At 40.5% G+C, this 26132-nt stretch overlaps 1 protein-coding gene across 1 annotated transcript in view; it reads left to right on the forward strand.

Moving 5' to 3' along the window:
• LOC147253760 (eukaryotic translation initiation factor 3 subunit H) overlaps window positions 1–23048 on the forward strand; it is a 77111-nt gene extending 54063 nt beyond the window's left edge. The window contains exons 4-8 of the mRNA XM_086217385.1: window positions 4689–4788; window positions 7874–8023; window positions 18326–18446; window positions 22199–22331; window positions 22764–23048. Coding sequence (XP_086073511.1) covers window positions 4689–4788; window positions 7874–8023; window positions 18326–18446; window positions 22199–22331; window positions 22764–22858 — 599 coding nt within the window. The 3' untranslated portion in view covers window positions 22859–23048. The remainder of the gene's footprint in view (window positions 1–4688; window positions 4789–7873; window positions 8024–18325; window positions 18447–22198; window positions 22332–22763) is intronic.
• The last annotated feature ends 3084 nt before the right edge of the window (window positions 23049–26132 follow it).

A 26132-nucleotide genomic window follows, 5' to 3' on the forward strand; every position in this document is an offset into this window, starting at 1 on the left:
AAGTAGACACAAAGTGCAAAAATCAAAGTCAGCAAAGACACTTATGGTGCTTTTTTGAAATGGCACTGGGTGATTGGTACAAGAATGATGCCACCCACCTGACATCATAACATGTGCCCCATCGAATCAAGGCGTAACATTCCTCGTCAGTGTTTGAAGTCAGAAGACGTAGTTTTACAAGAAGGGTGGGGAGAGGTGTTTGTTTGGTGACAAATGCTACCTCCAATATGATACCTGTCACCGGATCAGCCAAAAGCACAATTCTACTGCAATAGTCAGATTTCAACCAGTAGAGAGCAGTATACTTATTGCACAATATGTAGAATTCAACTATTATGCCCGAAAATGTCAAGATTGAAGAAGTGATTATTGCATAACAGCACCATAGATTTTTTTTTCAAGCCTAAGATTAAACAGAAAGTTAAATGACAGCATCAAGACAACATTTTTTTTCTCCATAATTACAGTTATTGAGTTTGCCTCCTTTGAGTTTATAAATCTAAACATCACAACACAACCAAGGGTTACAAAAAGTTTAACAAGCTCACGAACATGAAGTCATAATCTTTCATTAAACCAGCTCAGTAATTATCGAGTCACTTTTAGTACAGGGAGCTATGGCAACTAGAATTGTCTTGTAAAAAAATGATGAAAGCGGCTTTGAATTTCATCAATGTTTCAGTGCTGGTGGGTGTAAAGGAACTCGCAGACCGTGTTCTTTCTCTCCCAAATCACTTCAGGCTTGCCATAGTGTAAGATTGACAAAGATTAATTTTAACCATCTGACACGTGAACCTTTTTGATCAAGTCCAGCCAACCAGCCACTCAACCAGGAGGGCAGCCAGCCAGCCGGCCGGCTCTTTCTCTGTTTAAACGTGGGCTCCTGTTAATGTCAATCAATAATGCAGCACTTAATGGATCAGGGCACCTCAAAGGAATTGACATGATCTCTGTTTAAAGTCAAAGGGAAAGGAAATTGATTTTGTTTTAGTCCTCTTGGTCATTAGCTCACTGGTCATTTTATGCTAGTGAATCAATCAATCAATCATGTGGCCAACTGGTGAGTTAATAACGTCCATTCAGTGACTTTGAATTACATAGGGTTGTTTAACCAATGGGTTAAATATGTTCCTTTGAAAGCAGTCTTTTTAATAGATGCCTTTAAGCTGGACAGGTGCAGCGTTAACCCACGGCAACTACGTGCATGGTCAGAGTTAAAAGGGGTGGTCCAATGAAAATTCTGATTAGGAGCATAGTTTTAGCACTAATGCTGCTAATGGACATTGTTGAAAAAAGCTGTTGTTTCACTTCAAATCATGTAACAGCAGAATGAGATTCTTCTAACACATTCAATGTCTTGTTTTTATCTGCTCTGTAATTGACATAAGGCTGCAGACAAATACGATAATGTGGTGCATCTGGGGTTCTATGACATTTTGTATGGTGTGTAAGATATAAGATGAAACAAAAGACGTATCACATACATCAAGAGAAATGGCTTGTAACTTTGTCACAATACACATCCTTTATTTGATTGGTTCAAAGGTCTTGGCCATTAGGCAACAATGAGTCAATCCATTCGTAAACCTCTGAAAATTAAAAACCCTTAAAATGATGGAAAATCTTTTTCATGTTGAATAATCAACATGTATTATCCAGCTGATCACAGAGGTCAAATATATTTCTCGCTTAACTGAACTCTGCTGTGATGCGACACTTAACTTGGCTCTCTTCCTGCTCAGCAGAGTATTCATGCATAACTGTATTTGGATTTTGTACATTGGTGTAAAACTCAAAGAGGCAGTCCATCAGTTTTACACGAGAAGTCTGTTTTGCTTTTTGTCAGGTGTCCTTCCCTCTGGGACTCAGATTTCTTAAAATGTTGAACCTAAAATATCATATCCACAGGTATTCTGTATTATGTGTTAGGGTTAGGGTTAGGGCTAACCCTGCACAGCTCTATTTCTAATATTGTGCTTTGTGGTAGTTTGGATAACATCATAACACCTGCTTGTTCGGCATAGATGCTTCTTGACCAGCATATATATATATATATATATATATATATATATATATATATATATATATATATATATATATATATATATATATATATATATATATATATATATATATATATATATATATATATATATATATATATATATATATAATATAGTCATAGCCATACTCTCCCATTTTCTGCATGAACAGGGAACAGAAACAATTTCTCAGAATCGATTTTACATTTTCTCTCTTTTTCAGTGTTACTTTACCTTGACTCTTCAGTTTGTCCAATTTGCTGGAAATAATCGACAGCTTGCTGTGCATGTCTTTTGCAATGGACAGTGTCAGCTCCTCATCTCCTTTCTTTTCTGCTTTGATCCACATGCTTGTACCAATATTAATCAATCCGTCTTTAAAGTGGAGCAATAATATGACATCAATTCAGTGAAAGAAAAATCAATCAAGTAGGAGCATGAAGGAGTGCCTTTATTGTGGTCAGTCCTATGCAGGAGTTGCTCCTTAAATGTACTTTTTACTTGTTTTTAGTGGTAAGAATTTATCAATTAAACTGTTTAGAAATTGTAAGTTTACACCTTCAGGACAAACTAAAAAAGTTATAATATCTACACTAAATACTAGGGGTGTTACGAAATTTCGCGAAATAAAAAAATGCCGAAATAAAATTCAAAGATGCACAAAATAAAAATCAATGCAAAAAAACAATGCAAAAAAACAATGCAAAGCGGCGCCGCGCATCACCAACACTGATGATTTTTGACCCTCTTGCCTACTGAGCACGTATTACAAGAAGAAGAAGAACTCTGTAGCAACGCCACAGAAGAAGAAGAAGCCAAACAATCATTTCAAAATGGAGGAAGACGAGGTCGAACAAGTAGCAGACGCTGCTTCATCAAACAAATCGGTTGTGTGGTGTTATTTTGGCTTCCCATGTAAAAGCATCTGCTAAATGAAATTGTAGAATTGTAGAAAAGACAAGGCAACAGTTAGGCAATTGTCGATAAAACAAAAACGGTGTGAAAACTATGTTGGTACACAACTCCGTACACTGCAGCGAGCACTGCTAACATGATAGAAGAATATGTTGAAGGCTAAATCTTACAGTTCGCTGAGGTCAAACATTATAGATCCAGATTAGACTGCAGCCCTCAGGATTATTGAGTATTTGCTTTCCTTTTCATTCAAGAATATAGTTGTCCTCATTGTTTACAGCAACAAAGCACTTTTTTTCAATTTAAATTTTATGTTTGTATTTGCATTGTAGTCTAAATAAGGGGAAAAAATACAAATATTTAGTTTTTTCAAAGCAAAGAGCATCTTATTTTGTGTGTGTAGAGTGTTTCTTACCAAAATTGAGAAGGATTTGGTTGACCCACTTGGAGGAGTACAAATCGTAAAATGATCATGTAATTTCTTGCTGCCACTTCAGGGCATTATGATTAATCTACGCTAGAATTCAATGAGTTAATTCTTGGCTCTTTCTGCACTCTTCCACCAAGTTTCATGAAATTGGCTGCATAGGTTTGTGTAATGCTGCTGACAGACAAACACGAATGAAAATATGACCTCAGTGAAGGTAATAACCTCTGCTGCTGATTACAGTTTTTATATGTAAAGTCACTGTTGTAAGTCTTACACTGTACAGTGAGAACAACTTCCCTTCACTGTTAGTAGGATATCCTTTTCACATAGACTCTGTTACTTGGTGGGAACAACTTTAACCAGCAAAACATTAGCATACCAGAGGCACTGAACCTGAAATAGTGAGTTGGAGGCTGTTGCCCACAGGGTAGAAAAGGAGACTTTTAACGAGAAGCTCATTGACGGGGAAAAAAGTGGGTGGTAAACTCATTCGCTTATTTTCAATGTGCCCGTGAGGAAGGCACTTAACCCCCTGACTCCAGTGGGGTTGTAAATTAGCACAAATGCGGGTGATTTTGTTTGTTGGTGGGTGAAGTTGCTCAGCCAACCGGCCACACTGGCAAGTTATATAAGTAGCATATACAGACAACAATGCACATAACAGATGCAGATTGAGCTGTGAGTCTGATTATTCCCCTCTAACACTTTAATGAGAAGCACAGAGGGTTACTATGGCAACTTGAGCGCTGACTAGCGACCAGTGGTTACAGAGACTCACCTTATGTCAATTACTTTCCTCCTTTTACCTCTCCTGTTCTCTCCCATCACAGTTTTTAGGCTTCTGTCTCTCTTCTCTGCCCCCATGGAGCTTGTGGGAAGTGAAGTCTTTTGGCTGTAAAGGCTTCATCTCATTGTTGCAGTTCTTTTTTTCTTTTTTTTTTTTTTACATGATTGTACTCTGTGTACTTTGACTGGAGTGAGAGCAAGTCAGAATGAAATGCCCTACTTATCTACATAATATGTATAATTTAGATTTCCTCATGCTGGTATACTCCACTGATAAAAACAGTATTGTGGCAGGTAAATCATTAAGTAGCTGGTGGATTTTGGAAGCCACAAAGAGTTGGAGACCAGCAGTAGGGTCCCTGGTCCTGAGCACAACTGAATGTTGTTAGTGGAGTAAATGAGTTCACTCAGAGAAAAACCTCCACACCTGTTCAAATAACCAAGTCGTAAAAAGAGAATGAAAGAAAAGACTTCACCTCACATGCATCACTCTCTATGTTCACTTGTATTTACAGACCCAATAAAGACAGCACAAGGATCCCTGTCTCTCAAGGCCTACAGACTTACACCAAAGCTCATGGAGATCTGTAAAGAGAAAGATTTCACACCTGAGGGGTGAGTTGTTCACAGCAGATCACACAAATAAAAGACTTGTAGTGCATGCATTTTTACTTAGAGGAATGCTAAATTAAATCATTTTTCTTCTTTTGATTTGTGTTTTTAATGGATGCAAATATGAGGTTGTGCATCCACAGGGGTATCATTTTGTAGCAGCTGGAGATGGATGCTGCTGCTGCTGATTTATCAGTCCGCTCTTACCCATCAAATAAATATACTGTGTTTATGTTTTGTTTTTTTTTTTAACCACAGGGCTTAACATAATTTCTTTTAAATTGTAGCTAAAAGGGAATGTAATGAGTGGACCATTTCCAGGCAATTTAAGGTCATCAGAGCGCACAAACTCAAACATGCATAAAGAGACACATGAGGACACACACATGAAGAGACAAATGCCGGCCTAACAGCTCATTGAGGAAGTCCCTGCAGTATTAAATTTGTGTCCTCTCAGAACCTTCAGACATTCCTTTTTAAACCAACTAAAAGGCTTATTCGCAAAGACAAGGGTGAATTTAACTGCGTCGTTTAATTTGTCTTTCCCACTTCCTCCATATTTCCCCACCTGTGTGTCTCTGTTGCTAGCCAGTCAGTTATTGACCCAGAGTGTTTGGCCCGAGAGTCAGGGTCCCTCTCATTTCTGCAGCTTTTTATTAGTTCCTATGATTCATTACAGCTCCAATCTGTTGCTATCAGTGTTTCCAATAAGCCCATGATTAAAGGAGGCCATGAAAGGATAATATCACCAGGTTACAGCAATCCTGTCTCTGTCCCTTTATTTTCAGCATAGACTGGACATCTGAATATCAATTGTTTCTTTTTTTCCCCCAACATACAAAACTTCCAAAGTGCCCCCCAACTAAAATAAGCAGAAAAAGCTGTCTTTCATGTTCGTGTATTTGATGTTACATAAGCTTGCATCTATTGTCCACCTTTTTTGAAATGAAAGGCAGCAATAGATGAGCACTGAATAGACCCATCCCTTTGAACCGCCCCCCTCCAGTCTGCCAGGCTATGGAGACAGTGGTCAATAGCTTCCACTTAAGCTCACAATTTGAAGCATCAAATTAGTCTGCTTGTGGAGTCAACCTTTGGCTTTGTCCAGCGGGGCCACACTTGCAAAGAGCATGGCATTAAGGGTGGCTAAGTCCAGTAGGTTTGACCAATTTGTCTGGTTTCTGTTTACGCCTATTTATATTGCTCTGCGGGCATTTGAAAAGGTCATAATATGCTGAAACTATCTGGAATCCTAGGTGATGGATAATTGTGCCAATATGTGTAAGGGATTGTATTTATTCTTTTAGATTTGCTGTATAGACAGTAGTTATCCATAGTGATTTTTGCCCTACGCTGACTCTGAGGTTGGATTATATGCTTCCTTTGCCCATTGGGTCTCTTCCTTAAGTTTGCCTGAGGTTATACTCTAAGATAACTAATCAACATTTTTCAAGATTTCTGTCTCAGAATCACATCATGCTCCACATCCCTATTCATCCAATAGAAAAGCAAATTAAAAATATGTCTGTTGCTGGTCCAGTGCACTTGGTGGATTATACAGGAAGCATATCGATCCTATAACAAGCACAGCACGTCTAACAAGCCAAGATCAGCCATATATATATATATAGACATTAGTTTGTAGTTCATGCACTGTGCACTAGTGACCGGCTGAACCGAAGCAAGTCAGTCAATGCGATTGGATTCATGTGAGACATTGAGCAACCTTTGAAGTTCCATTTTGTGCTAACAGGCCCATGTCAGAAAGAGAGCTGGAGCCTCTGAGGAGCAAGAAGAGTTGAAAAAATGTTTCGGTCCTCTTCAAACTTACCTGTAGAGCCCATTTAAAAAAAAAAAAAAAAAGGCCATTTAGGAATATACCATTACTTGTGCGGTGCCATATGAAAAGCTAACCAAATATTATAACATCAAAACGCAGTGGGTGAAACATTATTATTCATAATGCTTTAACGTGGCTGAGATGCATTACTGAGAAGAACAAACTAAGTATTTAAACTGCAATAGTCCATTTTTACCTTTTCATTTGAATTACTAAACCAAAATGAAATGTGCAGCTAGGACTTAAAACACTAAATGAGCGGGTAAGCAATCGCAAGACCTTCTCTGAGTCCTTTTGGGCTTATCAGAAGGAGCACTTTCCTCCCTATCAAAGTAACATTCGTGACTGTCAAATTAACAAGAATATTGTCAGACAAGAATATTGAGCAAAAGGACTGAAAAATGAATGGAAACCTGATTTCATTTTATTGGCCTGGTGTAATATCTAAATAGTTGGAAGTGCGATATGTGCTAAATCCTCTTGGGTGCTCTAATACGTAAAGCGTGACCATTGCTGTACAAACCTTTTGGAGACTGGGGAAATTGGTGATACAGATAGTAAGGAGGTGAACTGAAACCAATATAAGGTTATCAACTGTTCATTACAGATCAAAGCTGTCATCAATATTTCATTGGCGATTTCTCGACAACATATTGCTGTCGAGTTCAAGAGAGTATGTTACGTGTGACTTACAAATAATGTCCTCTAATACATGAATAGATTGCTTTGACTATTAATGGTTGGGTTTAGAGGGCAAGGCTCATCCTAGATGTGACACACTTTAAGGTGGACTGACATATGGGGGAAATTACATGTGTGTGACTTGTCAAACAAATTTACGATTCGATTTTTTTTTTTGTCACGTTCCCTTTGTAACTGGCGACCTGTCCAGGGTGACCCCCCCCCCCCCCCCCGCAACCCTTAATCAGGATAAGCAGAAGAAAATGGATGGATGGACATTCTCTTTATAATTTTCATACAGAACAGACAACATGACTCTTGAAAAGTACTTGTCAGACCAAATTGTATGAAATTATGTTGTCTTAAACTATAACTACATGACTTAATGTCTTCAAAATGGAAAAGTACTGTCAGTACGGCTGCGTGACTTGGTTGTGGGTCGACACATTTAATGTAAAGTGATGATAATCTCATGTGCAAATGATACAACCACTATAGTCTGCTGCTGAAACCCCGTTTTAACAGAAATTACTTGATGATTCTCTCGCCTGTATCTCTCTGTTCCAGCTTGAAGAAGGCCAACATTGGCTTTGAGCACATGTTCGAGGAGGTGCCCATTGTCATCAAGAACTCCCACCTCATCAACGTCCTGATGTGGGAGCTGGAGGAGAAATCCACTGTTGCTGACAAGCACGAACTGCTCAACCTCTCAAGCAGGTGAGCATATGGAGCCCTTCACTGAGACACCACGGCTGTCAAAATTTTTAAAAGAAATTTAGATATTCTTTCTAAATATGAAAAAATATATGGGTATATTCAAATATACAATATATTGCTAATTTAACTGATTGTACAATTTAAACATTGCAGACCTATATTTCTCTCATTCGTTTCATGCCACAAACCAATATGAAGAGACAACCAGTACTCGCAACACCTTAAGTAATGACAAACACCTGAAGTAAGTTTTTTTAGATTGCCCGGAGTTGAGTCCTATTCTGAACACTACCAAACACAATTTAAGGTCCTTTTTCTACTGTGCATTCGAAAGACTGGCCTAATATTGGTGTGGCAGCTTCTTCTATGAGGTTTAATGGCAGTTAAGGGCGCATTACTGCCATCAGCTGGCAGCCACTGTTCATAACTGCTCTTGGGAGAGCACTTGCAGTGCCATTGTACGCTTGGTGCCCAAAGTCTCAAGGTACCGTGTGAGGAAGACTTTTAATATTACATTATATTTGAATATACATTCTCATATCCTGCGTTGGGGGTGGCATGTGGCCATCTAGCAACCGAAGGGTCGCTGGTTTGATCATCACTTCCCTCGGTGACCATGTCCAAGCATCCTTGAGCAAGATACTGAATCCCTAGTTGCTCCTGATGGCCCTGAGACGGACTAGCAACCCTTCCAGGGGGAACCTTGCCCTCTCGCCCAATGTCAGGGACCACCATCCCTCTGCTGAAAACATGTACTTAATGTGAAAGTGAAAAAAATCATTCCAACCAACCAAGTCATGTAAGGCCCTACGACATAAACGATGTGAACATCCTACAATAGTGAACTAATTAACAGGGTAATTTATGTGCCGCTGATATTCATGTCAGAGCTGCAGCAAGGGAGCCACTTCAGTCACACATTTAAAAAAAAAAACCAGCCAAGTGAAGCGAAAGATAAAGTTTGTATGGACAACACAACACAACAGTCCCTTACCATGAGTGCAATAAAGCTTGGAGAGTACAAAGCCAATTAGAGTAGTTTATCAAACCAGAACTTCATGTTTAAACATGAAGTAGAGTTATAAACCAGCTAAAACAAAAGATTAAAATGTGCCCAGTTGTTATTAATGTTGTTGGGTAGACTGCAGAGCCTCGTCTCTACAAATGCTGCTTTCCTGCTGTGAAAAACGGCAGCAGCAGATGGAGGACTACATGAGGGAAGTGTGCTGGAGTCTGATGTGGATGAATGGAAACATGATGATTGGACGTAACCAGTACTGTAAAGGTTAAGATGTGCTGAATTGTGAGATTGACTGGAGCGACACATCCAGACAGATACAGGAAATTGGTTAATTTTTAGCCCACAACCACACATCCAAATCAAGTTGCAGCCTCTCACCAATGAGTGGCTTTTCAAAATATCCTCTTGAGTCTGTGGGTTTATGTAATATTGAAATCAGACATTGGCAACTGGCAAGCCGCAAGTGGCTCTGGTCCTCACTTCACTGCGACACAGTTTTTTTTGTTAGATGACTGACTTATCTAAAAAATTCACATTAATAATAATAATTGATAATAACATTGACAGTACTGGTTATAACCAACCTCGTCTCATTTACCAAGTTTAAGGGGGACGTTGGCTTATTATTTGTGTTGGTTTTCTGCGCCACTTCCACCTTTTGCATGCTGCTGTTTTCAAAGAACCCCTTTCTATGTCAAAGAAATTCCAAGCTAGCAAGCTAGTACTAACCCAAACGCTGGAAAAACCTTGGATCGAATAAAAAATGCAGGAGTACAGAGTCCTCTCAGATTTGTCCGATTTGGCTGTTCAGTACTATCATTTCAGTCCACCCTTACCTCAAAAAATCGATTTCGACAGTTGGGAGATTTCTGTCCCCCTCTCCCCCTAACAAGGCGAAAATAAGTGAGATCTAAATCTCAGTCCAAGGTCATTCAGTGAATTTTTGAAAAGATGTAGAACAAATGTAAAGTAATATAAAGTTTCCTACCATAGCAGAATGATCCTGTACTGAATGAGCACAATGAAGGCGATAAACAAGAATATACCCAACAAAATGAAATTGTAACATTTTGACCGTATGCTATCATTTGGATGAGCAGAAACTCAGGAGGCCAACAGGGAATGGGCATCACTCCAGGATAATGAACTAGCTCCACCTCTGTCAGCATAGCCTGTTCTTTATTGATCAGTTTATGTCATTTGTTTTTTCAAAGTAGCTGTGTAGGCTTTGTTGATGTGATGAAAGAATATAATATATGAAGGCCTCATAGCGAACAGAATGTGTTTTAAAAAGACTATATTTGAATTAATTCATTCAATAACCTGTTTATCAACTTATCTCTCGTGCTTGCTCACTCTCTCTTTGTGTCCGCTCCTCAAATATGGGTCATTCTCTCATTGAAGTCATGCTACACAGGAAATGAATCCGGATTATTGGCAGTTTGGTTAAGACAGTTTACATGAGGCTATTATTTATTGTTTCCTGCCAGCAATTATTTTGGTGGGAAGGTAAAGTAGAGCAAATTCATGTTACTTTCTGCCCGTAACTCATACAGCCTGAATGTAGTGACCAAATGATCTGAAGTCAGTGCACTGAAAACACCTCGTCTCACAAAAAACGACTTTATAGACAGAGAGATGCATTAAACTCTCCATCAGTTTGTAACATAGCTATAATAAACCCCAAGCTGTTAAACAGTTAAATAGAATTAAACCTAACACAAAAACCTGTTCATTTTAATGCATTTGTTAATTGAGTTTCAGCCAAAGATGCGTGCAATGCAGGCTCAGTGCTTTTATACATTCAAGTTGCATGTCAAAGGATGCTCTCATCTGTGAGCCGCACTGTATTCACATTTCAAACACTAGCACACAGGAGAATATTTACTCTGCAAAACTGAAATGATAAGCAAATAGAATTGATAACCAATAGCTGTCATCACTGTAATATTTTTGAATAAGAAATACATTAAAATCAATCCGATAAAAATGAAATTAAAAGTCGTCTCACTGCAGTCATTTCAAAGTAAATGTCACTTCTTCAGGTACAGAAGTGTTGCAAGAATTGGACTTTATTATTTTATGATCACAATAACAAAAACAGCATAAAAGCAGAAATTACGTCGTGAAAAAAAAATTCAACTAAAATCTTTAAAAGACTACACCTGCTTATGCTGCTATAGAGTCAAACTAAGCGCTTCAGAACTCAGGTATACGTTGTCGTGAGGAAATAATGTGATTTCAAGATTTAAACCGAAAAACGGGTCTGCTGATTTTTCCAATATGAGTTAAAGCTTGTTCAAATGTCAAATTGATTCCACATTAAGGCATATTCAACTACAGGAAAGAATCCAAAAGAAAACCAGCTGCATTTCTTTCTTTTTTTTTAACCCAAACGTCAGGCTGTTTTATGTATTACCACTGAAATCCCATTAAAATGATCATTATTAATAATTGATATAAATATATAAAATTAATATGATTGCCTTACGACTAGTTAATTGTGTAGCTCACACTGGCACTATTGCCCAAAACAGCAACAAAATTCCCTACATTCCTTCATTAAAACTAACATAGCAGTGAAATTCCTTCTTACACACCATAAACTATCGACTGTATTTTTTATTCACTTGACCCTAAAGAGTTTATCATGAGTCGATGTTAATGCTCAGAGACACTGTACTGTGTTGAGTGTCTCTGTGTATCTATAGAAAGGGACATGAGAGGAATATGTGCAACCTCCAGGTTCGACTCGGTTCTACAAAGTTGAATATGCAGCTAACAACGCTCGTGTTGAAGGGGTCAGCTTGGTGTGGCGTGAGCTAGCGAGGAAATCCTCTCACTAGCGGAGGAACAAACTTCAAATAGTTATAGTTTTCAGAACATTTAAGAACACGTCATCATTAGATACACGTGTGCAGTGTGAAGTGACCAGGACCACAGCTCTACCTTAACTTTGGTCTTAAGATTGATAACCATCTATTTCAGAGTGTTGGAGAGATTTTGATCTTATTACATGTTAATAATGGAGGTTGTGGTTTTGTTTTGAAAAATGCTGCATTATATTGGGCCACATATATGAACGGGGCAGAGAAGTTATGTAAAGTGGTATTAGAGGCCAAGCTGTTTGGTGTGATAACATTTTATTGTACAGGTATACTTAATAAAGTGGCCACTAAGCGTAGGCATACACTGAGACTGTGGGTCCCCATAAATCCTGTTTAATAGGATACATTTTTTAGTGACCAACAGATGCGCTACTTCCCCCCCGTGAAGCTCCATTCCACTTGCGACAGAGGAATCCTGTGGTAGTTAATGGTGATCCCTTGAGCAGCAGAAGGGGTGGAGCAATGAGGAGGAGTTTTGAACAGGGAATTGGTGACAAAAGTATCGCCCCACCACCACTACCAAAAAAAAACAGAAACTGCTTTAGTCACTGCAGAACCTGCTTACACTGTTGTAGCTAGGTATTGCAAGTCTCAGAAAATCTCACAAGAAAAAATTAAAGCATAAAAGTATTTATTGTTTTTTTGTTCGTATTAAATATTTGTTTTGGATAGGCGAACCAGTAAATATTCCATCGGCATGTCAAGGTATGTTTATTGCAAAATGTCTCCAAAAACAGCCCTTGCTATCAAGCTTTTTCTTCCATCACTAATGAGCACAATATGAACATGCATCACGCTACCGTATCAACTTGCAGCCCATTTTAAAGTATTGCAGAGCTCGGAGGCTCTCAGCATCAGTCTCAGGAGAATCCATCAACAATCATTTATGGAGATAAACCTCTGCAAGTGGAGAAACAGCTGTGGAGCTGCTAATCAAAGAGCTTCCCTGGGGCAGGTGTGAGAAATTAGCACAAGCACAATAACGACTCAAAACACTGATCTACACACTGATGCTGTACAAAACCCACTGCTTTACTTCCTTTTAGACATTGGTGTAGCACACCGGGAGTCACTCTTATCCTCCTCATCTGTGGCCTGTGACACTAGAAGCTATGAATTAAATGAATTTTAACGCCTGGCCAACTAACCTTGCTCAAACAGTCACTCGTTAAAACTGAACACCCTGCCACACACACACACACACACACACACACACACACACACACTTTTGCATAACATTCCATTTGCTAAATGCACTCTAAAGGTTGCAACATAGTTTTTATAAGAGCTGAAATGCATCCTATCGGCCTTCCTGTAGGTTCCTGTCTGGATGGCTGATGGGATGTCTGGCAAGATGAAATTGTTCCCTGAAGTTGTCAGATTGCTGCACAGCTCTGTCCTTGTGTTGAATTGTAGTGTCCGTCCCTCCACATCTTCGGGTGACAGCCCCACCCCTCTCTCCTCATTTCCACCCCTTCAGAAAAAGCAAACGATAATGGGTTTTATTTAATGTTTTTCCTTTTGTCTCATTTTCCAATCGGAGGCCCCATTTGTCAATGTCATCTACATCTAAGGCTGAGTGAATGCAGTTTCACTCCAGCAAACATGCTTGTTCTTACCACAGATGATGATGTTGATCGTGGTGATGGATTGCATGAATGTAAATTCATTTGTTGCTTTATTCCCCCAACTAGCTTTGAAATGCTTCTGTGCTTGCAGTGTTCCAACGTAGCTGGTTTTATGTTGGTCACAAAGTGCCTGTTTGTGCCGAGATGTGGCCCATCTTTTATAGCCTTCAGTCGTGAAACGATTTGCCCACTGCGGAGGGGCTCATATCCTTCTTAATTATCTTTTAAACTGTATATTTACTTGCTATTCTGATCTGTGAATAAGAAGTGCTGTCCATTGCTGATTAGTGTAATTGGCCTCCTGTATAGATATAGAGGACACTGGAGTGATGTCTAAGCATGGTTTTTGGCTCCAGGGAAATACATTGTTGGGAGGTAAAGTGTGGTGTGTGCACAGAGGGTTTACACAGCCTGGTCAAGGTGGTAATGTTGCCTCTTTATTCTGTGTAAAATCTACAAAGACGGAAGTGTGGGGGGCCATTGTTGTTTTGTCATTTTTCCAACAATGGCAGGTAGTTGCTTTGCGTGATGAATGTGAAAAAGGCTTGAGCACATGTGTGGCGTGTTAGATGAACACAGCACACACCTTTAGAGTTACATTTCCTGGTGGAAAAAACTAAACGCAGAGAGGGTAAGGTGCTGAGCATGGAAGGGGGGCGGGGTGTGTGCAGGTGTTCAGTCACATGATCTGGTCACATAGCAATGGAAGAAAGTGGGGGACCTTCCTCTTCCAGACTATTCTCAAGTTCACATTATTTTTCTGATCAGAATACCGTGGAAAATATTCACTGCTTTAATGGCAGGGAGTTGCACCGCCCCCCTCTGACTTGAGGAGGGCTTGGACATATTTGAAAACACCGGAAGGCATACGAAGCCATTCTAAACACTGAAATGTCAGTATGACCATCAGCACCACTGTTTCATCTTGTAGAGTTAATTATTGAGCTTACAAAGCTAAAATCATGTTTTTATGTGCACTACATCTTGAAGTGGGGAAAAAGAAATCATGTCTTGACAGACAATCTTGGAATAAAAGTTGAAGATGGAACAAGAATGATAAATGATAGTGTTTATTTTAGCACTAGACTCAACTCAAGATAGCTGGCTGCAGATGGTGCAGTCTTTCTGTGCACAATTTCCTGGGTCTTTCTTTTTTTTTTTTTTTTTTTAATAAAAACTCCTTGGAGAGATCACCCTAGTCAGATGGGTGTTGTTCTGGGTTGCTTCATCCACAGCCACCCTGTAGTGACATTTCTGTTGAATTGTCAGCTTTATTGTGGCCATTAGGAGATGCCTCTGGTCATGTACTCCTAAACCCCTCCGTGAAGAGGAGAGACTGCTTCCATGGTGGGGCACGTGAGATGGCGGCACTGTTGTCGGAGTGCAGAATGCCAGCATGCTACGGAAGATGACACCCTAGGGATGACATTATGTTGATGATTACCTCAATGTAAACAAACAAAGCTGATATAATGAGGGGTTGTCTTAACAGCAGTGACTAAAGTGGAATGTCTTTTAAAAAAGGAGCTACTGACTCTTGCTGTGGTTGATAGAAAATGCTAAGAGAAAAAGGTGATGGGAAACAGCTGGAAATGGGACTCCAAATGAGCTGCTGACAGACAGTTTGCTGTGAGTGAAATGCATCAGAGTTGGCAATCAAATGATCATTGAGAAGAGATTGTTAGGTTGACAAAATCAACGAAATACATTCTTTCATCCTAAAATCAACCGTCCCATGCAAAGTGATCCAGTCGCCAAACTCTGTCTACATACCCATCACAGGGAGTATAATAATGTGGGTTCTTTCTTCAATAGTTTTATTGGAACAGTGATTCTAGAGGGGACCGATGGGGAGAGGAACACACAAACTTAATGGACTTTAGTCATGCTCACTGATTAGATTGGGGCTACTTCAGTCCTCTTTAAAATATATCTTTCTGCTGCAGAAGCAAGTAGACGATTCATGGTTGTGTACTGGCCGATCAGTTAAAAGGGCCCCATCAGATTAAATCCTTCATTGTTGCAATGAAAGTTGGCAGCCTTGTTTAACTCCTCTCTTTTTATTTCCCAGTGTCTGTACATTTCCGCTCTTGAGTCAGCGTGTTTTCCAAGTTTTCCCCTATTGTCCTGTGTGAGTATGGACAGGTGGTGTAGAGCACAGAGCCAGGCGAGCATGAAGGCTGCTATTGAACCTGGCCTTTAAACAGAATACAAGATGATAGACAATTCTTTGGTCAGCTTTGATTTCTCATTCAGGATTGATTTGAAGGCTCACTGACCTGTTATTAACAATCAACTCATTTAGAGTGTATGGCCTAATGCTGTATAGGGTCATTGTGTTAGAGTTTCAATGATTATCGGATAAGTTGATTTAAAGAAGATTAATTGCCAGCAATCTTGATCAATTGTCATTTTTACAAGTAAAAATGTCAAACAAAAGAACAAAGCAAACGAAGCAATTACACAACTTTGGGCTCTGGAAATTGTGATGACATTATAGACTAGATAAAAGTGAAAACAATCATTACCTTTATCCCTAAATTGTTTTATTTAACCTGCTACAACACACAGTTGTTCAATCAGCAACAAATTGTGTGCGTTTTTAAGCATTTGAAGTCAGGGATCGTGTTTGTATTGCCAATCATTTCACACACTCATACACACCTCTGTGCAGTCTAGCTTGAACACTTGACACTCGTTAAAGGATTCTGCTCTGACAAAATGATGCCCTGTGCATATATTATAAAGGCACAGCACACAAATTAGCTTCCATTTTGCTCGATGTTTTGTCTGCGAGTTTTGACGCTCTCAAGGAGGATCCAACAGAGAAGTGTTTGGTCCTGGGCCATCACTCTTCAGGTTTACAGCTCTGACACTGCAGATAATTTCCGGGGGCTGTAAATAAAACAGACTTACGTTTTTAGACTAGGAGCTGTTTACTGTAGTTGTTTTTTTGGGGGGCTCCAACAGTGAAATATGTCTTGGCGTAGATTTGAGTTTAGTAAAATGTGTGAGATTCAAAATGTGTCTGCTCTTGCTCTCTATTAACTACATACAACATGAAAACAGTTCTTAAAATAAGGCTTGTAAAGACATAAGGCTCTGCTGTATAAGTTGCACATGGTAACAGGCCCATTTTGTACTATGAGAATGTCTTTCTTTTCATTGTGTTCCTATAGCTCTAAAACACGCCGACCGTAACCTTGAAGTAATCCATATAAACCTAAAACTAAACTTAAAAATTCAATTGCATTCTTTGTGAAACCTCTTGATGCAACAGTGTGTTCCATGAACATGTTGGATTTAAATAAAGGTATTTATTAATTATTACAACCACAATTTGCCCCCCCAAAAAAAGTACACAAACGTGGTAGATTGTTCAACCGCTTATAGTTTGACATGAATTCGAAATAAGGAAAGGTTCATCACTGTTGAAACACACAGTCTACATGACAAACTGTCACATTTGACAAACGCCTTATTGACTCAGCTGAATCGTAGCTAAAATTTGCTGCTTATGTTGGAATGTTTCTACGGTGAAAAGCAGATCATTTTGTACAATATTTTTTAGCAATTGTTGATTCATACCTTTTTTTTATTGAAAAACACTTGCAGCTTCCTCCACACTTGAATAAACACAAACAGTGAGTCAAACACACAGGCAGACTCACGACATCAAACACAGTTACATCAGCACTAGTGCATGCCGAGCCAAAACATACACAGTACTGGCAGTCCTTGCGGGTACAATTGTCATTAAAATAAACCATCAGAATGTGTTTTCTTATAGTACATGCTGCATTATGTAGGACCCCATCTTTCACAAATAAAACAATCTAATTCCAGAGAGAAACACCAGAGAATGAAAGAGTAGAAGTGGAGCACTGCAGCCTTGTCAAGGTTGAACTTGAGGCAGCGGTGAGAAATCCTGTTTGAGAGGGGGACTCATGGGATGAGGGGGAAGAGCAAGCCAGGAAGAGTTTTGTTGTGAGAGTTGTCAGTGTTAGTGGAAGATGAGGGATGTGATACCGGAGCAAAGGGACAAGAGGAAGGGTCCTCAAGTCTGGGTTGTCTGAATCCCTGGAGACGCATGTCAGACGCTTTTCTGGACATGTAGGAAGTGCGATGAATCTGGAAGGAGATGAACTCAAAGATCAGGTCAGGATGTGAGACAGGGAGACATTTATGATGGCAGCCAGGATTCTTTAGGGACATCTTGAAGCTTGTAGTAGTTTTATCTCCAGCTATCATGTCCCGTCAAGGTGGTTCCTGCTTGTTAGGATGATGCTTGCTGAGATTTTTAGCCATTCCAACAGTGTGACTCTGTCTTTTGGGTGGATAGTCATTTAATTTGTACATGTACATGTAAAAAAAAAAAAAAAAACTATCATTTTATTGCTGTCTGAAAGGGATAGTAAACCCACAAATTAGGTGATTGTCTGTCCTCATGCTGATGGAACCTTGGATGAAGTTTATTTAGTCAAGGAAACAAAAACAAAAAAAACGTGTTTCAGTAATCCAATAAAGAATTAAAGAGCCTGACTAATTTTCAAATAACATGCCTCAATACTGCTCATCTGAACTAATCAAGTGCACTGAGGTCTCTGCATGCCCAGCTGTTTTAAAAAATGCCACTGACAACACAAAGTGTCTGGATGTACAGATAAAGTGAGCAGCTGCTTGATAACAGGTTTGCCAAAGGTCAAAAAGAACTCACAACCTTTTAAGAAAGAATATTCATGACATCGCCTTTTCCTTCTCCCAGTAACCACTTGGAGAAGAGCCTCCAGCTTCTGATGGACAGAGTGGACGACATGAGCCAAGACATTGTCAAGTACAACACCTACAGCCGCAACCTTAGCAAGCAACAGCAGCAGAAACACCAGGTAACTAACACACACACACACACACACACATGCTGACAGGGGCTCACGGGTAGCACACACAAAGCATCACACACTGATTTACATCCTCCCACTGAGGACCTATAACGGTAAACAGGGAAGGTAGAAATACATCGACATTTGCCAGTTTCTATCCAGTATGTCCTCCTCACCAACACAAAATGTTATTAACTGAAATTCAGCAGAGGAAGAAATGTTCCTGTATTAATTATTTCAATAAAGCACAAAAAATGTAATTTTTTTTCAACTAAAGAAAATGACCTGTACAAATGTGCTTTATTAAAACAATTGATACAGGGATATTTGTACAGGTTATTTTCTTGAATTGAAAAAAAAATAATACTTTTACGACATCCATTAATCTGTGCACACAGCAAACACAAGCCAGTAAGAAAAATCTAGTTCAACCACACACCGTATATCCTGTGTTGGTGCAACCATGAGCCTCCAAAGTAATACTGCTCAGGCAACAGCTCCTATCCACCCTTCACCACTTTCACTGTCACATCCCCCTCAATAACTTCCAAATAAAACCCAAAATATGTGGCAAATGGCAGAGATATGAAGTGGAATCTAGTCATAACCAGGACTGTATCCTGGCACAACTGGTCTTTTATTAGATCCCAGTGGGCGGGACTCCAGGGAAAATGTTAGAGAACCACTGTTCTTGTGGTCAATTCAAATTTGCTATATCTTTTCACTTGCTTAAGTAACAAACCTTAAAGAGTAAAAGAAGCAGTGAATAAAAGCTACCACCTGAAAAGCTGTGCAGGAGGATTTAATGTCTGAATAGGTGTTTCATTGGCTTCAAGATGCAAATGGTTAGCAAATCACCTTGAATGCAAGTACGTATTTTTGGTAAACAGAGAGGTTTAAAAGTCATCTCTGTTGTTTGGAGCCGATGCTAATAAGATAAGAATGACTACCTTTAAGCATCTGAAATGCTGTAATCATCCGTCGACACAGTGCAGCTGCAGCAGAGTGCCCACTGCTGATCAGGATCACTTGGATTTCAAAACACTTTCCCTCCATCTGCTGCATCGTTGTTTTCGTCAAAGAATTGGTTATTTTTCATCACAAAGGCTCCTCCTGTGATAGTCATTGATTTACCCTTGTGTCAAGAGGAGCTGGTTCAATAGGTTAAATACCACTAGTTGCGCTCAGATAGTCTTCAAATACTGTGGATACTCGGGGAGAGCAGGAACATATGGACACAAAGCCTCCCTGCGCTAATAAATGGAGTCTGTATTTTAATTAGTTGGTGGAAATCCTCCGTTTATAGTTTTTTTTCTGTGCTGCTGAGACACATCACAAACTCTAACTTCATTAGCTGTAATAGCTGCAACTATAATGCACTTAGTGTGTTCACAAAGGCTTAAGGTACACACACACACACACACACACACACACACACACACTCCACCTAGAAGTACACACTCAGCCAGAAGCGGCAAAAAAGGAGTCTGCTGTGTCCAATCTGCAGCTACAACCTCAGTGAGATGCATCACAATCACCTGGCAACACAATCAGATCATACACACAAATTATTAAAATGGAAGCACAGAGACAGAGTGACTCACTGGTGTGTGGCATTTGCATGCACACAAAATCACACCTATGTTTAACCATAATTCTGCCATTCTCTGCCAATGTTATTAAAACAAAGTCTCAAACATGATCCTGACTGTCTCTTTATCATACCAATCACACGCATTAGACACACAATTATCATGGCCAGGCTGCTGTGTAGACTCCCTCATTCACTATTTAGACCCAAGCGTGCGCGCACACACACGCGCGCACACACACACAAATATCCCAGAGCCAATCATCCACACTCCAGCCATTAGAATTAATCATCCTCCCCCTACTAACCCTCTCATCATCATAGGCCCCAGGCCTTAACCCTGAATCTCTCCCTCTCTCTCTCTCTCTCTCTTTCTCACACTCACTCACTCACGTACTCACTCAGTCATTCTCACACACACACACACGCACGTGTCATACATAATAGCTCACAGACAACACCCTTAATGGTATAGACTTTTTTCCTGGGCCCTGAAGAAAAAGCCCACTCGGAGAAAGCCAGTGAGCTCCATTACATTGTTCAGACGTCCTCAGCAGTTGCTCCATGTAATCTTGGGCTATTGACCCTGCTGCTTCCTGGATAAATGGAACCTTATTAATCATCATAGAAGGTTGCAAAACGCCACTGTGCTGAGAGGAATCCATTTTTCATTTATGGCTCCCTGATTTTGGTAAATATCACATTCTCATGCGCAGTCTGTGGCCATCTTTGTCTTTGTACCTGCAAAGTATGTTTGCCTCTCACTGATTTATACATTTTCATATCGTCTGTTTCTCCACCTCAGTGGTGGTAAACACTGCAGTAGGTTAGTGATGGATGGATGGATGTGGCCATCTAATGAACCAGTCGGTACAGGCGGTAACAATTTAACTCCATTACTTATTGACTATCAAAGAACTTCTTTCTAAGAGTGAGAAATAAGAAATTACACTCAGCAGAGTGTTTAATATGAATTGTGGAAGTTCATATTCAAGCAGTAATGACCGCTTCCAAATGGATGCTTGTGTTTCTATGGACTTAGCAGACTGTTTCAACCTGTTTGCCTTGTTATCCAGCTAAAACTGGTGCAGAATTGAACCTGTCCTTTTGACTTTAATAATCGTGGCATATTGTTTTGTCCTAAAAATGGAAGATAGTAGTGAGCAGAATAATGGATATTCACCTTCTTCACCAATACATCTTATAGCCGTATAAAGCCATATGTGAGCAAATCAGATCTGAGCTGAGCTCATACACTCACTACATGCGGGTTCTCCTGAGTAGAAACTCAAATGCAGACATTATGACAGCAAAAGAAGACTTCCATCCGAAATGACCGAATGTAAGGAAAAGAGATCAGATTAGATGATAGTGGTTTTAGATGGTCAAGAGAGAGACACAATTTTAACTGTATATTCATACTAAAGGGACCCTGCACCTTAATCACCATGAGGCTCAGGGGGCCTCGGTGCAGTAACTACTGTAAGTACAGCGCACAGGAAAGTCCTACTCCTAGGATGTGTCACAGGATCATTTTCCTCAAAACTTCACATGTAAAACCAAAGCTACACAGAAGTCCAGACCTCCTTAAAACCCAGATCAAAGTACCTCGTAACGGGAGTTTCGCAAGAAAATTAGGCTGGAGTTTTTCATGTACCATTTAACTAACAAGTCCTGTCAGCATTAGTCATCCCAACAGGTGCGCTGTGGGATGTTCCATTGAAAGCGCTCAAGTTGTTCCCACGCAGTTTTCCTTTGTGCCTGCCACAACCTCCCCATCCACCAGACATTGACAGTCTTTCCTCTATCTCACCAAAATAACGAGGGTTTTACTGTTGCGCTGACGATTACTCCTCCACAAATCACTCCATCCCTGTCAGGAGGTATGAGTCTCCTCTTGCTCTTCTTTCACTCCTGTTCTTTTACCTATCACTTTCTGTTTATATGCTGTGTGTCATTCCCTTGTCCGCACTGCCACGTTGTATCTGCTGCCATGTTCTGCATTCATCGTTCACTCCTCTCTCCTCTTCATTATGTTTCTTTCGTTCATGCCCTCATGCCTTTCCCCTCTCCTCGTTTTTGCTGTCCATTAATTCTGTTCTCATCAATCCCTTTCCCCCACCCTCTGTGCCTCATCTCCTCTCCCTGTGTCTCTCTCTCCCTCCAGTACCTCCAGAGGCGGCAGCAGGAGAACGCTCAGCGGCAAAGCAGAGGGGAGCCGCCGTTGCCTGAGGAGGACATCACCAAAATGTTCAAACCCCCCCAGCCTCCACCTCGCATGGACACACTGCTTATCGCAGGTACGCACACATAGACTGAAAGAAACACACTACCTATGTAAACCCCCCCCCCCCCCCACCCCAAAAAAACCTGTCTGCCACCTCTGCTCTCCTTGCAGGAGCTCAGGTTCTGTTTTGTAATTATGTACACCGTTATCTTGAAATTACATTAAATAAAGTTTATTGGCTCAATCTCCAACTCGACAGCCCATTTTCCTGCTGCTTCATGCCACTCAACTCTCCTCCACCTTCTGACAACATTCTGATCTATGTATTTACTCCGTTTCCCCCACTGATCTCATGTTTTGCTCTGCTCTTGTCCCCCCCACCCTCTCTGTGTCTCGCCTCGGCATGTTTGCATGTCTGTCTTTGTACACATGTATTGATGCTTGTGGGTGTGTTTGTGTTTTTTTGTGTGGGGGCACCTGGATTCATGTGGCTACTCTCCAACAGGGCAAATTAACAACTACTGCCAGAACGTGAAGGAGTTCACCTCGCAGAACCTTGGGAAGCTGTTCATGGCGGAGGCGCTACAAGGCCACAACTAGACAAAGGAAGGAATCTGTGAGGGAAAGGATGAAGAATGAACTTTAACAGACGCCACACCCGACGGAGCATCGCGCTGATGTTTGTTTTGAATCGATTCATTGTTTTAGGCTTCACCCCATCCTGATACAAGATTATCTTAGAAGATCACTCAATTTTGATTGAAATAAAAGTCTTCATCTCTACGTCGTCCCCCGCCTCCTTGTGTGTTTTCTCTGTTTGGATCTTTTTTATGGTAATTGCAGCCCATTATCTTCCTGGCTTGGGCAGTGTGTGATTAGTTATATAAAAATTGCTAGTTTTGCACAGAATATTAATATGCTTGCACATAATACAAAATAATTATACAGCGTTGTGGTGCTCATTGCTACATGCTTTTTGTGTTTCAGTTCAGCAGGTGGAACCAATTATTAGTGAATTTGCTGAAGTGTGGGTTCACATGGTTAAATGAAACGCCCGCTACATGATCTGCCCACACACTCACTGCACTACACAGTTGTTTGATTGTGTCAGGTTTTTGCTGAAGTGAAATTGGATGACACTCAAGAATCTCTCACACAGGTAGCAAATAGTAGCGGTTTATTTTTAGGATGCGGAAGGAAACACAGGACTTTTTTTGTTCGTTTTTTTTTAAATAACTTTAAAGACAATATTTAAAGAAAGAACTCGGGTTTTGAAATGTGTGAAATTCTGCACAGGCTTTGCATTTAAACGTAAAAATGAAAGGCCATTTCCTATTTTTGCTGACACATTTTTCCTGAATCTACCCATAGGGCAATTAAAGGAAGTGTTTTTGAAGGTAGATGCAGTTAGATTTAGATAATGCAGTCCAATCTTGCTGGCGATAGTGAATGCGAGCGATGGTTGTAGGGCATTACAAGGTTTATACAAGAATGGCAGCTGTCTGGAGACCTTGAACATCATTGCAGATCCATTTGAAGTGGGATGTACATGGTGAGACCATCATGAACCAGACAAGCCTGCAGTTCACCTCCATCAAAAACAACTTACTCTCATGTTGATAAATAAAGCCGTTGAAAACGGGGCAGCCGATGCAGAATTCATTTCAAGAAATGCCAGTTGCTCATTTCAATTACAGTTTTTAATCAGGGCTTTGAAGTCTCCCATGGAACTGGAATACCTCAAGCCTGGACTATGCTGCGTCGTGGCGACGCCGTACCTACGCCGTCAACGCAGACCCCTACGCCGTAGCCCGACGTGCACCTGACGTGAACGTCAAGGACTGTGATTGGTCCGCTCAGAGATCGTCGAATGCACGAAGAGGTGGAAGAAGAACCTCCGCGACAAATATGTGCGTCTCTGGAAAAAAAAATGGCCACAAGAAGTCATGTTTGTCATGTTCAAAGTTTACAGTTTGATTCATGAAAGCAAACAGTAGCTCAAAGAAAAGCACTGGACTTTCTGTTGTAAATAGTTTTGCTTTGGAATCCGACAAGAGCCCCCCCGAAACCCCGAGACACAGCCACACCCCCCTAGCGGCTTGGCGGTGATTTGCAGAGCAACGCGTTCCCTCGACGCAGAACTTCGAATGCTCAGTGGCTACGCCGTCACTACGCCGTCGCCGCGACACAGAAGCATAAACCAAGCGCGTTCTGAAGGTCATTTCATGACTGGCGCGTAGAACAGAATTATTCACAGGAACCTCCCTGGCAAAGCAGTGGTTTTCTCCCCTCCAAACTTTCTGTCCATTTTTTGGTTTGATCAACTTTGACATTCAGATAAGTGTCTGAGTATCGGGGATGATACAGTACTGGTTCCATTCCTGCTGCTGAAATAATTGCATTGATGTAAATGTAGCGACCTGCTAATAATGGTAATGCGACGCCACACCAACGTATTTTTTATGCTCAACAGAATCTGAAGGTGTGATGTTTTTGGGTTGGCATACGTCCAGCCGTCCATCTGCATGACCCATTTTCAATTAGCTCATATGTCTGGAACACAAAGGGATTTTCTCAAATTTGCCATAAACATTTGGACTAAAGGATGACAAGATTTTTTTGATGAAAGGTCAGCGTCACCTCAATTGACCATGATAGGTCTGAGTAGTACTGTGAGGGAATTTCTTGAAAATAGTACAGACTAGTACAGCTCACTGGAAATCAAGAGTGACCTGAAAAAAATGTAGGTAAAATGTCAAAGTGACAGGCTTGCAACCACATTGCAATGTTCCTAGTTTCAACCTGTCTTATACCTTGATGTGTCAATGACTGTATGACCACCCATCCATCCATCCATCCATCCATTTTCTGCTGCTTATCCTGTTAAGGGACACAGCCACACCTATGGTCAATTTAGAGCAGGGCTGTCAAACTGGTCCAGTAAAGTGCCGTGTGGCTGCAGGTTTTCATTCCAGCCAAGCAAAAGCAACATCTGATCCTACAAATGAGCTGTGTGGACACAGATTAGTTGATTTAAGTAGAATCAGGTGTTGCTTTAGCTGGGTTGGAATGAAAACCTGCAGCCACACGGCCCTTACTGGACCAGTTTGGACACCCCTGATTTAGAGTATCAATCAGCCTCGTCCCCTCTTGATGTCTTTGGACTGTGGGAGGAAGCTGGAGTACCAGAGAGAACCCACACAGGAACAGGGAGAACATGGAGACTCCACACAGAAAGATCCTGAGGCTCGAACCCAGAACCTTCTGGCTGTGAGGTGACAGTGCTGACCACTGCACCACCTTGCAGCCCGAATGAAGGACCATAAGTCACAACGAGTAAAAGCTTTGTCACCAATCCTAGCAGAATGAAAGCCCATTGCCTTGTCCTTGTTTCAAATCATCAAAAAAGGGGGAAACTATCTAACTAAACATAAAATGAGCACATTTTATGATAGAAAACTCCAAGAAAATTCTTCTAGTCCTATAACCTTGAGCTGTGACAACCATTATCCATAAGCAAACATTTTCTGATCCTAAATCAAAGCATTTCTTGTCAGCATCCAGCGTATGTTCATCAGTCCAAGGAAGTAACCTTGAACTCAACCAACTTGCTAACTTTAAGTTATTCCACCTAAGAAGAATTTCAGCTAAATTTTTTTAGATGCACACAGGATGAAGTATCTCAGTTTTCTTCCTCATCTGTGCAGCTCGTCACCAGTATCCAATCCGCCCAAAAACTGGAAGCTCAACAGTGGCTATTCTGGCTCCATTTAAAGACCTCACTTAATTGTATAATAATTAATCTGCGGCTTTATCTCGCTCTGTTTTTCTTCCTTTAACTGTGGTTAAGCAACATCATCTAAATCAGTGGAGG

Source organism: Aulostomus chinensis, chromosome 11 (genome assembly GCF_037954235.1).
Source record: "Aulostomus chinensis isolate RoL2024-O1b breed Wild chromosome 11, RoL_Achi_v1.0, whole genome shotgun sequence".
Taxonomy (NCBI): Eukaryota; Metazoa; Chordata; class Actinopteri; order Syngnathiformes; family Aulostomidae; genus Aulostomus; species Aulostomus chinensis.